This window comes from Lepidochelys olivacea (assembly GCF_965140295.1).
Source record: "Lepidochelys olivacea isolate rLepOli2 genome assembly, chromosome: 16".
Lineage (NCBI taxonomy): Eukaryota > Metazoa > Chordata > Testudines > Cheloniidae > Lepidochelys > Lepidochelys olivacea.
Genome location: NC_140426.1, coordinates 10,466,491 through 10,481,812, shown reverse-complemented (window position 1 = coordinate 10,481,812; position 15,322 = coordinate 10,466,491). Strand labels below are relative to the sequence as shown.

Here is a 15,322-nt window from a genome sequence, read left to right as displayed (position 1 = left end):
GTAACTCGAGGGGATGGAAGACCACGAGTGTCAATGAAGCCCCCTCGCACTAGGCCCAAGTGTCCTTGGCACCACCCCCCTGGCCTGGAGGCACTCGCAGGAGCTCTGCGTACTAGGCCCAAGTGTCCTTGGCCCCCCCCGCCTGGAGGCACTCACAGCAGTTAGGCTGAGGATCTGCAACAATATGTTACAGAGTCAGACTGCCTGAAACTAAACAAGGCCCAACAGGGCAGACATGGAAGAAAAATGCTGAATAAAGCAGCTTTATGTATAGTTTAACAAATGATACAAAAAACAAGGGAACTAGCTGGTAACTGGATTGGCTGGCTATATGGATACTTAGGGCAGCTTGCTATTGGATAAGTATGCTGAAGAAAGGATGTATAAAAGTCTGTGAAACTTCCTGCTCTGTGTGCAGGATTTGAGATTCTATTCTCCCTGTACCTTTTTGAAGCTTCAAATAAACTTTTCTGCTTCTCCACCCCGTTGTGATTATTGGGTGAAGCACACCGGGTAGCGAACCAACCCCTGCTGTTGTTTTGCCTCTCGGCACTGGGTGCCGGCAACACTCCTAAAGCAGAAAGGCCCCTGGAAGCCCTGAGAACCCTCATTACAGTATCAAATCTTCCTTTGTATCTTCCCTCACAATATACACACACTGTCTCTCTCTCTCTGGTCCAGTGCTGGGTGTAGCCCATCAGAACCCAAGGATCAGGAGCCATTAGGTTTAATTATTATATTTCAAGATGTTTCTCAAATTCTACATTTGAGATCAAAAATTGACCTTGCTTAATGGAGAATGTGCAGTTCTTGCTTTTTCTACCTGAGTCTTATTTCCTGCCAAGATGAGGTAGATTGTTTTTTGATTATGGTGATGCAAAAACCCTTTCTTGCATCTCAAATTAAAAATAAGGAAGCTAGCAGTTTTCAGTCTGGCTAACAGCTCTGATATTGATCCAACAGATTCCTTAATAGATATTTTGAGGTAGCTGACTGTAATTTAATATCTATCTAATTATTATTCTCAAGCCAGTCTGAGAAACCATATTTACTGCATGAGATTAATAAAAAAAAAAAAGGGTTATTTCTTTCCTTTCCATAAGGTGTTTTGAAGGATTGTCTTTCTAGACAAACCATTGTTATTGTGGGGTGGGGGCACGGATTTTATTGTTCTTTAACATTTTAGGCCAGAGTCTCAGCTGCTGTAAAAGGTGTATCTTCCAGCTGAGGATCTTTACCATTTGTTATGAATTACTGGTAGACTTCATAATGAAACCATAAAGTGCGTGGGGGGAAGGGGGAAGAATCTAAGAAACAAAGAAGGAAAAACTGGTCCAATGTCATCTTGGCGCAAGGTTAGCAATAAACAGGAGTGATGTTGTTCAATATATTTATCAGTTATCTGTAAAATGGGTTGAGGAGTGAGGTGTCAACATCTGCAGAGGACTCAAAATCAGTTAGGTCAGTTCACACTAGAGACCATGAGAGGGATCTCACCTAAGGAGGTGAATGGGAAGAACAATGGCAGTTGCAATTCAATACTGACAAGCATAAGCTAGTGAACATTCGAATAACCTGAACTACTCCTACAAATGATACATTAACTTAGAACCTGACGATCACTAGGGAAAAAAACCCAACGAGACCTGTACATCATTTCAGTTAGCACAATTTAAATCTCTGCTCTGTGTTCAGGGGCAGTCACAAAGGCCAAGTTCTCGCCACAAACTTTCCACCTAGATCAGGTTGAAATTTTTTGGTTGATGAAACCTGGCTTTTTTGACTCAATGAACATTTTTGCAAAATATTTGTTTTTTTAAGAGAGAACATTTCTGACGTTTTTTCCTCCTCTGTCTCCCTTCCCCCTGCCCGCCCCCTTTCTCTTCTATTTTGTCACTGGAAATATGAAGGAAGGAGAAAATGCAATAAAAAACTTCCCGCAAAACTGAAAAAAGGTACTTGGAGTGGGTGGGTGTTAAAAAAAACAACAACCAAAAACCCAAAAAACTGCTGTGGAAAATTTCAAAACCAAAATAAAACGTTTGGCTTTTTAAAAATGTTCAGACCTACTACTTACCCTTTTTCAACGAGTTGCATTCCTGACCATGGTGATGAAAGCTTATGCCTCCAGGTCCTATGGTAACTACTTAAATCTAATTAAAAGAAACACACCGGATGACCACTTTGCAAAAAGAGCCACTATTTAATCTTCTTTGTAAACTTCCTTCCCAGCTGTCATGCCCCTTCTCGTTGTGTCCCATGTAACCCAGATTGTAAGTGATTTAGGGTAGGGACAGTCTTTATCCTTATCATAAAATGCCATACTGCAAACCATCAGTTTGCTCTGTGGGTTGTATCTCTTTCCCTATCTTGTCTACTTAGATTGTAAGTGTGACAGCCGCCATCTTGGCTGCCACACTGGGGACTGAACCTGGGACCTCCAGAGCTAAAAGCATGAGCTGCTACAGCTTGAGCTAAAAAGTCACTTTTTCTTAACTTGGGCTGTAACAGACTCACATCCTCTGTGGCTCAGACACAAGCAGGAGAACTTGTAACACACACAAAAGCAGGTTATATAAACTATGAATCCAGGCACTATCCGTGACTCCATATTTGTATGGTACTTAGCACAATTTGCAAATATTAAATGTAGCTCTTGAGGCTGGGATACAGATCCTGATCTTTCTGAATGGCTGGGCATCTTGCAGTTCTCATCAACTGCAACTGGAGTTCCAAGTTATCACTGCAAACTGTTAGGATATAAATATTCAGGCCTGTCTGTAAAGGCCTAGACTCTAAGAATTTAGGTGTATTCTTATCACTTAGCTAGTTATAGAGGTATAAAAGAAAGAATCAAAATCACTGTTTGCAGGTGTAAGGGCCTTCTCTTACTGTGACAGGTTGAGGCCCTGTTCTTAGGCTAAGGCCTTTGGCTAAGCAGCAGAAGCAGCCATAAGCTGGGAAGCGACCGGTCACCTCCTCACATTCTAACCTAGTCACATTGAAAGAAGGTGCTATTGGGCTGTTAGGAATACACTCCTGTCCTGATAGTGCCTATCGCCTCCAGAGAAAGGGAAGTGCCTAGAAGATGTAAAAGGAAACTTAGTTTGATAGCATCCTGTCTGGCAAGAACTCACCTATCAATAGCTAGGATGTGAAATCTTCATTTCTGTGTTGTTCTATCATTGTAGTCCCCATTTCCATGTTGTTTGTCTGTATAATCTCTGTCTGGTTCTGTGATTGTTTCTGTCTGCTGTATAATTAATTTTGCTGGGTGTAAAATAATTAAGGTGGTGGGATATAATTGGTTAAATAATCATGTTACAATATGTTAGGATTGGTTAGTTAAATTTCAGTAAAATGATTGGTTAAGGTATAGCTAAGCAGAACTCAAGCTTTACTATATGGTCTGCAGTCAATCAGGGAGTGTGTTGGGGGGGCGGAAATGGGAACAGGGAAATTGGAATCACGTTTGCCTAAGGGCAGGAATGGGAACAGGGATACAGGTGTAAGGCTCTGTGGTGTCAGAGCTGGGAAAGGGGACACTAAGGAAGGAAACTGGAATCATGCTTGCTGGAAGTTCACCCCAATAACCATCGAATTGTTTGCACCTTTGGGCTTCGGGTATTGTTGCTCTCTGTTCATGCGAGAAGGACCAGGGAAGTAAGTGGGTGAAGGAATAAGCCCCCTAACACAAACCAGGTCTTTAGTTGTGTTTTGAGCAGCACAGAGCACAATATAAGAACGTACCAGCGCTCTTGTCCAGAAAGTCCTCTTTCCATAGTAGCCACAGGATATCAGCCTATTGCCTTCCACATGCAGTCACTCAATTCCCTCCCACCTCCAAAACAAGAGGCCTGATTATCCTCACACTGGTGTCAATCAGAAGCACTGACATGAGTGCAACATGGGTGAAAGGGAAAGAGAATCAGGCACCAAGGAACCACCACTGCCGGGGACTTCCGTTGCCCAGGCTTATCTAATACAGAAGCTCCTCCGAACAAAGAGCCAAGTGCAGAATTTCCCAGCACCAATATGTCAGTGACCCGTGAAAACTGACACTTGGCCAAAGTGGCACTTGCAGAGATGAGAGTGAGATGATATGGGGGGGCCGGGGGAGGAGGAGAGGAGACGGCACTTTCATCAAGCTGCCTGGCAACTGGGTGGGAAATACAGCCCTTTCCCTCTAACCAGCCTACTGCATAACGAGTGTGCTAGAACAAGGCTGTGCATTGACTGAATATGGAAGGCAAGGTGTCCGCAAACCGAGTAAGCTTGTGCAGATTGAACTAAATTCACTAACTCACAGCAGGGCTGATTTGGGCTCACTCCATGTTATTACCTATGCATGTAAAACTGGTACTTCATGCTTATGTAGACAGACAGACACAAACACACACGATTAAACTGTTCTTAGACTGCAAGCTCTTTGGTGCAGAGACCATCTTGTTCTGTGTTTGTACAGCACCAAAAACCATGAGTCCATGATGGGGGCTCCTAGGAGCTACTACAAGACAAATAACCATAAAGGGTGGATTTCAGCATAACAGCCGTGTTAGTCTGTATTCATAAAAAGAAAAGGAGTACGTGTGGCACCCTAGAGACTAACCAATTTATTTGAGCATGAGCTTTCGTGAGCTACAGCTCACTTCATCGGATGCATACTGTGGAAACTGCAGAAGACATTATATACACAGAGACTATGAAACAATAACTCCTCCCACCCCACTCTCCTGCTGGTAATAGCTTATCTAAAGTGATCATCAAGTTGGGCCATTTCCAGAAGAAATCCAGGTTTTCTCACCCTCCCCCCACACACACACACAAACTCACTCTCCTGCTGGTAATAGCCCATCCAAAGTGACCACTCTCTTTAAAATGCATATGAAAATCAAGGTGGGCCATTTCCAGCACAAATACAGGTTTTCTCACCCCCCCTACCCCCTTTTTTCAAACACACACACACCACAAAAACTCACTCTCCTGCTGGTAATAGCTTATCCAAAGCAACCACTCTCCCTACAATGTGCATGATAATCAAGGTGGGCCATTTCCAGCACAAATCCAGGTTTTCTCACCCCCGCCCCACACACACACAAACTCACTCTCCTGCTGGTAATAGCTCATCCAAAGTGACCACTCTCCTTACAATGTGCATGATAATCAAGGTGGGCCATTTCCAGCATAAATGGTGGAGTTTCAGCTTGAGTGTTTAATTGCTGAAGCATACATAAGACATATGAAAGGAATATTGGACAAGAGCAGACAGCAGGTGGAGTGGGTTCTGTTCCCAAGCTCTGCTACAGACTGTATGACCTTAATTTCCCTGGGTCTCAGTTTCCTCATCTGAGAAATCCCATACAGCAATTTATTAATGGTAGGTTTCAGAGTGCTTGTGACATGCTCAAATACCACAGTAATAGGCACCATAGAAAAGTCTATAGAAAGACTGTTCTTGGTCTGGGCATGCAACTGCTGTTAGAATTAACAGGACTTCAACCATACCTGCGCTCAGTCTATAGCCCGGCGCACACAGCTTTACTATTTGCCATCTGCCACTGATGCAATATGTGGGCAGAGCCATGAAAAGCAGACTTCACTCTCAAACATTGTGTTAGCAGCTGGTGTAGGCTACACCTGTATTCATCAAGCAGTCATTAGGGAGAAGGTGGAATTTTATGTGAATCAGATGTGAGAACTGAAAGACTTTTTGTCTAATGTATGCCCCTGCCTGCAGAAAATTGCACCCTGTAATTGTGTGAACAATAGTTTGTGAACAATAATTGCACTAAGGGTCCTTTCCCCACAGTGGATTGGGATAAGGTTTATGCATCTTTCATTCCAAAGGAATCTTCTGCATTGCAAACAAAGCAACCCTGTCTGGTGAACACTTGCAGTCAGATAATTTTTGTAATAAGACTTTTCAGGAACAGCATGCCAATAGGTAGAAAAGCAAAAGGCTGTTGGCATTCTTAAAAAGCATTAAAGCCTCAGCATGACCTATGGCTGAAATCTTTACATTTCCAGCCAGAGAGGAATTCTGGAGTGGAACAGAAAATAATCCACCCCAATCAAGAGGACAAATGAGGAGGAAAAGCCAGCATCACCAAGCAGCTGTGGGCACCTAGACATTATTAATGAGGTGCTTCCAGACAACTACAGCAAGAGAGAGTTCCATTGTTTCTCAGACTGTCTACCAGAGAAGAGAAACCACAGATAACAGGTACATACTGCAGCATTCAGCTAGCCAAATATTCTATGAAGGATACAAAACTGGAACCCTGCATCATCTGTCCATTACAATAGCAGCAGCAAATGCTTCAAACACTAATGGATTAAATCTAGGAGCCAACCACCTCTCCCCTGGGGGGTGGCTGGGAAGTCAGCTGGCACCTGTCCAGCCATTGATATGGTTTATTAATATTCCAGTGGAACAGGCTCCAAGAGTGAGGCCTAAGTAATTCTAGGCATCATACGGTCCTGGTCCTTTCCAGGCCCACTGAAATGTGACACAGGTAGGGCTTGTTGTTTCAATTTCATAGCCAGTTTAATAGCTTGATTTTCTGAAGAGGCTCTTTCAGGAATCTATTAAGGAGATATTTGATGAGAATTTAGCTTAGCAATTAAGACAAAAGATAGGGTTGATGCGCTCTCCCCTAACCACTATCAAAGCGCCCTTGTGAGGTAGGAGTTTTTAGACCCCCTGACAAACAACACTATTATGAGTGCAGGCTGTTATTTCTGGTCTGTTCCCAAGCAACAGGTTTGCATCAAGTAGAACATTTCTTGCTTACTTTAATTATAGAGACGCTATCCATAAAAGCAGCCCTTGCCTGGCTGGTCTCCCTCACTCATCCTTTACAGAGCTTTTATCAAGATTAGGGATTATCACCACCCCAATTAATGGAGAGATAAATGCTGAAACAAGAAGCCTATCTAAATGAGGTCTGATGCACTTCGATTTCTTTGCAAGTCAGGACACAAACACTAGTATGTACAAGTGTATTTTGTCCCACGCTGTTCTTAAGCTCAGCAGGATGCTGCCTAAATCAGTACAACCTGGGTATTACAGTACAGCAGAGATCAGTATGGGAGTATGAAGAAAGGAAGGATAATTACTGCATTCAGTGTCTGATTACCAGAATACAGTGGGAAAGAATGACTAGCTTCCATTTCGCCAAGTGATCATGGAAGATTTTTTTTTTTTTTTTTTTTGAGGAACACTGATGCATAGTGGTCTAGTGGATACCTGAGTTTTATTCCAGGCTCTGTCACTGACCTGCTGTGTGACCTCAGGCAAGTTGCTTCATCTCTTTAGGACCGTTTCTCCTCTTACCCTGTCTGTCTTGTTTATTTACATTGTTAGCTCCTCAGGGTGAGGACCCATGTGTGTACACAGCAACTAGGTGCTACTGCAACAGATAGTAAGTAAAAGGGTAGGGGAAAAAAAGAAAACTGAAGAGACTCCAGAGTTAAATAAATTCTTTACTTTCAAATATCATAGTGCCAGGCTTCTAATTCAAGTTAACAGTAGAATATATAGAGGGTGCTTAAGACACAGTCATTCACAAGCTCCTGAGGACTACTAGCCAGTACTGCACACCCAGAATATTTTTTTTTCCTTACTGGGCTTAACCCTATTTTCATGTTACCAACACTACTACAGTAACAAACTCCACTCTATGAGGCCATCAGAGCTGTGTTTTCCAATAGATACAGACTCAGAGGCTTGCAATTTAAACTTGTCCGGCATCTCACCTCATTTTTGAGCAAGGAAAACTGATTTTTAACACCCACCAAGAAGCACAGAATGCTAACGTTCCCCTTAAATATCTAGATCACACTTAATGCATATTTGAGACATGGCCATGAAATCTTTGGATAAGATCTGAATCCATATAAAGGTAAACTAGAGTCTCTCCAACAAGATAGATAGCCTACAACTTACTGAAATAATTTAACACCTCTACGAGAAGCACACAGGGCTATAGCAAGTCTAAGGGCTGTACACTTCATCTGAAGCATAGCTGTTATTGCTAACACTTCCATAGACCCATTCCTTCCCCCTCCGCTATCCATTGATGCGGTAATTCACATGGATTTCCGGTTTGATGTCACACACAAACATCAGCAAGTTATTCAGGACTTCCTCCCTGTTCTTCTGGAAGTTGCCCTGGATTGTGCTCATCTTCACCTGGGTCTCCTTCTCTACTTCTGTGGTGCAGCTGCCGTGAGATCCAAGAGCCTAAGAAAGAAAGAGAGAAGCCCACTTAGAGATACTTGGCAACCAAACAAAATGTTGTGCTCAGGTGTATATACAGAATGGCAGAACAGTTACATCCTTTGGTGCACGGACTCGTGGTTAATGGACTGTACTGGGAACCGGGAGAGATCTGGGTTCCATTCCCAGCTCTACCAATAACCCAACATGTGAGCTTGGGCAAGTCTCTTCACTTCTCTGTGCCTCTATTTTCACCTCCCATCCTCAGACTGCCTTACATATTTAGATTAAGCTTTTGGGGGCAAGGTCGGTCTCTCTCTCTAGGTATTTGAGCAACGAGGCCCTGATTCCAGTTTAGGGCTCTCTAGGCACTACTGCAATAAGAAAATAATTTCAAATAAAAAACAAAGCCCTTTACAAACAATGTAATTTAAGATGTAAAGCACTTCTGCAATACAAATTCATCCCTTCTATTCTTTGATGTTCTTCAAAAATCCCCAACTCTGTGAGATTAAGCACCTCTGTGTTTACACCCTACACACTATTGTAGTCACCTCACTACAAGACAGGAATGATGGGGTATCACTTGAAAACTAACAACTCCCTGATCATTAGTATTCTTGGGTGATGTACGTAAGCAATGGGTATTAAGAGTTATGGACATATGCTGGAATGATTACTAAAGTGTGTTTAAAACAGGCATGCTGGGGGTGGGGGGGCGGTAAACAGGTCTGCACTAGACAAATGAAGTGGAGTTTTCCCCACCTGGGAGTTCTTTGCAAAGCACTCTGAAAGACAATGAGAATGTATTTACATATCATGTAAACAGACCCGTGGGAGAGAAGACAAGATCCAACTACACCCAGCAGGAGAGAAACCTTGGTCTGGTTTTACTTTTCAAAGAAGCCATTGCAAAGGTTTACTTGTCTATAAAGACAGGGGGGCTGAACCTCAAGTGACGAACAACTGAATCAACTTTACTGTATTATAAATTGTGTAGAGTGAGAGCTTTTATGAAAGCCTATGACACCCTGGCGATTAATATCATTGTGAACTCTATGTACCAACACTACATTTGGAATTATGGCTGCTCATTGATATTAGGCTTTCCAGTCATTGACCAAAAGGGAGAAAAAGATTCCCCCAGAACATGAGGGATGGCAGCAACCTACAGTGAAATTAAGCAAGGTGCGAACAGAAACAATAGAAGCTCCATTTACATAGAGGACCAGCAGGGGGATGGGAAGCCCTCAGGAAGGGAAAAATCAGCATGAGGTCATCCTGCCTCTTGAAACAGTCATTGAACTTCGGACAACATAAGCAAGGAGAAATGCCATCTTCGGCATCCAGCACTGGCCAAGCATAAGGAAACACAGCTCTTGCAAGCTAAGAAAGATGGGTCCTTCAAGCAAAGGGGGGCTTGAAGTCTCAGGGAACTGAATATAGGCGTGAGAAACTATTGTGAACAAAACCTGTGCCTTGCTAGATTAAGTTTTAGACGCATGTTTTCACTTTCATTTGCTTGTTATCCTTTCTAACTTTATTCCTTTTACATAGCATAACGTAAAAACTAACAATAGGACATAGGCTAAGTTCCCTGTAAGCTTTGGCGGCCACACAGCAGCCTTCTTGGTGCCAGCACTCAGGGAACCCGCCCGGGGGACTTGCTGAGGCCGGAGGAGGGTCGCCCCTCCCCCAGCCCCAACCTAGCCTGGCCCCCAAGGATCTGTGCTCTGCAATGTACAGCCCTCTCCTGGATCATTCAGAGATAATAAGGTTCATTTGTTCCTCTAAAGAGAAAAAAGCAGTTTACAGCTTATCTGGGGTAAATACACCCTTTCCCTGCAAGGTTTAGAGTAAAAAAGAACAGCCTATGTCCCGTGTTCCCTGTGATTTTTTCCCACCCATGTGCCATGGAATCCCTCCCCGAACCCAGCCCCAGCTCAAACCTGCCAGGGGAGGGGTGCCTATCCTGTGGCTCCAGCCCCAGAGCTGCCGCAGTGGGGAGAGGCACCTCTTCCCCCCCCCTCCCCCCAGCCCAGGTGCTGCTGCGGGGCATCCTCTCTCCACACCATAGCCCTGGAGCACCCTTCTGCACCCCAAACCTCGCACCCCCAGCCAGAGCCCTCACACCCCTGCACCCAACCCAGAGCCCCTCATCCCCGGCCAGAGCCCTCACACCCCTGCAACCCAACTCTCTGCCCCAGCCGAGCCCCCTCCCACACTCCAAACCCCTCGGCCCCACCCCCACCACATGAATTTGGTTATGTGCACCAATATGAAGGTGATGTGTCACACATCACCTCCATATGGTGCACATAACCCAATTCATTCTGCACATGGGTGGGAAAAAATCAGAGAGAACACGGGACATAGGCTGTTCTTTTTTACTCTAAACCTTGCAGGGAAAGGGTGTATTTACCCCAGATAAGCTGTAAACTGCTTTTTTCTCTTTAGAGGAACAAATGAACCTTATTATCTCTGAACTGTCCAGGAGAGGGCTGTACATTGCAGAGCACAGATCTTTCTCCCAGCTGTGGGCTGGGAGTGTGTTGGGTTCACCCTGCAAGTAGTAGCCCAGGCTGGTGGAAGCCAGACTGGGGCTGTAGACAGGCTGCTGAACCAGGGCTGTCCAGCACAGACACTTCAGGTTGTGACCTACATGCTGGTGGCGAGTGTCCCAGGCTGGGTGATGGGAGTAGGTGAGGGTAATCCAGGCCTCAGCAGTATTTCAGACAAATAAACTCTAGCATTAAATACCGTCTGTGGCCCAAGTGCCTTCTATCAAGGTACCATTGTAACAAACAGCATTTGTGAGAATGAACTGGATTTAGTAAGGGAAGCAGGAAGACGAGCATTGTCTCTGCTTCTAGCATTAATACATACTGTGCATGTTGCCAGAGTAACTTATAGTGTTATACTCTACGAACGGGACCGCAGGAGCACTGGTCAGTGTATGATCTTGTTAATTAACTGCTTTACTGCTAGGGCAGAAATTCCAGCTTCCGAGATGCGACAAAATATTTTTGATGCCCTGGCTCCTTTCCACTGATATAAACCAAGACATCTGGCTGCATGTTAAAGCACAGAGAAGCAATTAAGGGAAACTGCTCAAGGACAGAACACCCCATGCGGAACGTTCCACCAAGAGGAGCAGCAGCCAAACATGATTTCCCAGAGATCTAACCGCATCATCACATGCAGATCTCAGTGCAAGTAACACTGATGGAGCCCGGTGGCTGATTTGATGGCAACAAATTATCTAACTAACAGCTGCTTCCTTGGCTTTGAACTCCTTCTCCCTCTGTAGGCGGTACTGCTCAATCTCTTCCTGGGCTTCTTCTTTCGCCTGCTTCAGCCTCCGGTTCTTTCCTGTTTCCAAAGAAAGAGCCTTATTAAGGAACAATTTACGCCCAACAGCCAGGCCAGATTTAACAGTGACAGCACTTTCCCCCAAGCTATTGGACTCTCACAGCAATTGCTGTAGCATTTGCAATTATAGCAAGCTATGAAGAGACTGCAGGAGATCAACTCCAGAATGCAGTATACCCTCTCCAACCTCCCACAGCCTTCCAAATTCATACAGATAACTGGTATTTCCATATCTTCCAGGAAGCGCTTGAAGGGCACTTGTGTACCATTGATCCATTGCCACGCTCTCCAACTGGTGAGCTCTGATAATGAACAAATAGCCACCAAACCCAGCAGATGTTGCTAGAAAACACTCCGCCGCTGGCTCTGCTTACAGAAGGAGTACAGCTCATTGCAGAGCACTGTGAATCTGCATGGCAGAAAGGTCAAGTTATCCTAATTTTGCCGCAAGACAGATGTGCAGCTGCCGTAAGAGAGTTAGCTGCTATATGAACTTTTCCCCTTCAAGATTTCTGTAATTAAACTGAACTAAAGCCATCCAGTTCCCATACAACAGCGTAAGAAGCTGAAGCTACTAGGCCAGAAGCAGTCCTTAAAACCGGTCTTGAAAAATGTGACACCTTGAACTCCTCAGGGCTGGGACCATGGATGAATTCCTAGCTCCACTTATATCAATGGCAAAACTCTCACTGACTTGGATGGGGCCAGGATCTCTATGTAAGTAGTCAACATATATATATATATACACAACGTCACTTTCATTAACAGCCAAGGGAGTAAACCTACCAGCTAGAGGCAGATAAGAAACATGGAGGAGCCACCCAATTAAGGCCAGTATTTGGCCAATAAAACTGGTCCAGCCCCCAGTTGATGGGATTCCTAATAGAGCAGTACCTGGAGGCCTTGCTTGGTGGCACCATCTTTCATGTTAATTTGTAGATAGTAGAACAGTTTTCTGATGAATCCGAAGCCTTTCAATGCCTCTCCAGCTGCTGGAATGGAGAAGTGTCACCCACCCCCTCTTTCCCATACATCCCCCCAGGAGACAGAGCCTTCTCAGGAGCTTGCCCGAGATTGTGCAACGAACTCCCACAGGAACTAAGGACCACCACAAACCTCGCCACCTTCCGCTTTAAGTGCAAAGTGCATTTTGTTGATATTGCTGTGTGAAACAGTGATCAGTTTCACCACTGCTCAAAGGGTCCTGAAAAAAAAGCAACAAAACTGACCACTCTTTTGATTCATCCCTCTATTGCTTGAGAAAGCTACCAGCAGTGATACTGGAGCCACCTGTCTGCAGACTCAGCAAAGCTGCATTGTGCTAGTTTACAGCCTGTTCATCTTTGGAAGATTTTTTTTTCAAACATGGAAATCATATATATATAGCGCCATGGAAGTTTTCCTATTTGCCACTGAAAAACTGATTTTTTTTTCCATTCCACGAATAACCTAGCTAGTTTACTCTATTATTCCTGGGGTCATATTGTTTGTTATTCACAAACATGTGGGAGGCCAGTTTGCCTGTGAAAACATTCACAAACCTCTACAGTTATATGTATTACACCAAATGATGATTTGTCCAACAAATTGTACCAGAAAGCGTTATTCATCAACTGCTAGTCTCCTGCTTAAAGAGCTGAAGTTATCCAATCAGAAACAATACCATATGATTTGGGTGACAAAGCACGTCATGAAGAGCAAAAAGCTTGCAAGCAACACATCAGCTGAAATCTGTTTCCAGAAGCTATTTGGCAAATATGTACAAACGGATACAATTGCACAAATCAAGATAGGTTCCATGAGCTGAGAGGGACGTCAGATAATTAGTAATTAATAACTTGACCAGCTCTACTCCTAAGTAAGACTAAGATTTAGTCACGGGTATTTTTAGTAAAAGTCATAGACAGGTCATGGACAGTAAACAAAAATTCACAGCCCATGGTCTGCCCGTGACTTTTACTATATACCCTGGACTAAATCTTGGGTGCTCTGGAGGGGGGGCTCCAGAGATGCCATGGGCGCTCTGGGGCAGGCACCACCTGGGGGCATTGCCGGTGCTCTGGGGGAGGGGACAGTGGCCGGAGACTGCCCCAGCAGCGGCCGGTGCGGCTGGCCCAGGAGCCACCTGTGTGGCCCTGGGGTCGGTCACACCAGCCGCTGCAGAAGTCACAGAAAGTCACAGAATCCATGACAGAGTCACGGCCTTACTCCCAAGTAACTGGTGTGCAGGACATCGCATTCTTCTTTGGGCTTAGTAAACGGTCTTGTGAGACAGAGGAAGTCTAAGAGTTTCAGGCCCACCCTCCTGTTCCAGGGGGAAGTAAGAGCGGGAACCAGGGTCTTCCACCAACCCACTCTTCAAACTGGGAGGGGACATCAGCACAAAACCCGAACACTGAGCCAGCTGCAATTAATTTACAGCAGCGGAACCTAATGCAGGGCACTGGTAAGCAAGAGCCAAACCAGAACCAACGTGTCTCCCACGCACCCGGCCTTGCAGGAGTCCTTCGCACAAGGGAAGGTCCTGTCCTTACATTTTTGTAAGCTTGGGTCTTGACTGGTACCCACTCAGTCCCTGCATGACAGATCCCCCGTGGCCCCACGTCCCCCCCTCCCACACCCCCACATACCCCCACGCGCACCCCACACACCCCTCACCCCCCCCCACACACACACACCCCACCCTGCACACACACACACACACCCCACCCCCATACACCCTCACCCCGCACACACACAGCCACACACCCATACCCCCCACACACACAGCCACACACCCATCCCCCCCCATACACACACACCCCACCCCATACACCCTCACCCCGCACACACACAGCCACACACCCATCCCCCCCCACACACACACACACCCCACCCCGCACACGCACACACACACAGCCACACAGCCATCCCCCCCCCACACACACACACACACCCACCCCACCCCCGGCCCCTTGGCCCCGCCCGGACAGACACGCAGCGGCCTGGGCGCGGGCCAGGGGCAGCCAGACGAGAGCCCACCCGGGCCGCCCCTTGGGCGACTCACAGCGGCCCCCAGACCGGACACGGGGGCAAACGGGCCCCGGCTCCAGGCCCGGCGCCCGCTCCCCGGGGGCGCCCCGGCCCCTCCGCCGCAGGGGAGGCCCCCGGGCCTGGCCCCCCGCCGCCCGGGCACTCACGCTTGCGGGCTTCGGCCACCTTCTCGGCCGCGCGCTTCTCGGCCTGCAGCAGCTGCTGGATGCCCTGCGACTGGCTGGCCATGGCGGCACCCGGGCTCTGCGCTGCTCCGCCGGCCCGGCCGGGTCACGTGGGCCGCCGCTCACCTGACCCCGTCAGCTGACAGCGAGCGGGGGGGCGGGGCGCGCGAGCCTCCCCCCTCCCCCCCTTCACTGCAGGCTCCGCCCCCACTGGCGCCCAATGGCTGCAGCGCCCCAACCCCCCTCCCCTCCCCCGCTCTGCAGGGCGCTGACCACCCCGCCCCCGCCCGTGGGCCTTGGCCTCTGCCCCGCCCCCCCATCGCTGTGGGGGGAGCTCCCTTCTGCCCCCCCCCCGGCCCACAATGGCCGGGGTCCTTCCACCCCTTTCTGCCCTCCTGCTTTGCCCCCTCCCCCGGCTGCGGGTGGATCTGGGATGGGGGGCAGAGCCGCAGCCCTGTCTGCTGAGCACCCAGGGGTGCAGGAGAACGTGGCGGGGTGGCTAGGGTGACCAGAGCGCAAGGGTGAAGAAGCG

At 46.9% G+C, this 15,322-nt stretch overlaps 1 protein-coding gene across 1 annotated transcript; it reads right to left on the bottom strand.

Moving 5' to 3' along the window:
* Nucleotides 1–7,467: 7,467 nt before the first annotated feature.
* On the bottom strand, nt 7,468–14,932 carry ATP6V1G1 (ATPase H+ transporting V1 subunit G1). The gene is made up of 3 exons (XM_084650111.1): nt 14,773–14,932; nt 11,493–11,593; nt 7,468–8,245 (listed from the first exon to the last, which is right to left on the bottom strand). The coding sequence occupies exons 1-3, from the start codon at nt 14,852–14,854 to the stop codon at nt 8,072–8,074; spliced, it is 357 nt and encodes a 118-aa protein (XP_084506237.1). The 5' UTR covers nt 14,855–14,932; the 3' UTR covers nt 7,468–8,071.
* Nucleotides 14,933–15,322: the final 390 nt, after the last annotated feature.

Coding starts and splice junctions, on each gene's coding strand:
- ATP6V1G1 (XM_084650111.1), bottom strand. CDS start 14,854: ATGGCCAGCCAGTCGCAGGGCATCCAGCAGCTGCTGCAGGCCGAGAAG. Junction 11,594..14,772: donor GGTGGCCGAAGCCCGCAAGC/GTGAGTGCCCGG, acceptor CTTTGGAAACAG/GAAAGAACCGGAGGCTGAAG. Junction 8,246..11,492: donor TCAAAGCCAAGGAAGCAGCT/GTTAGTTAGATA, acceptor TTTCTTTCTTAG/GCTCTTGGATCTCACGGCAG.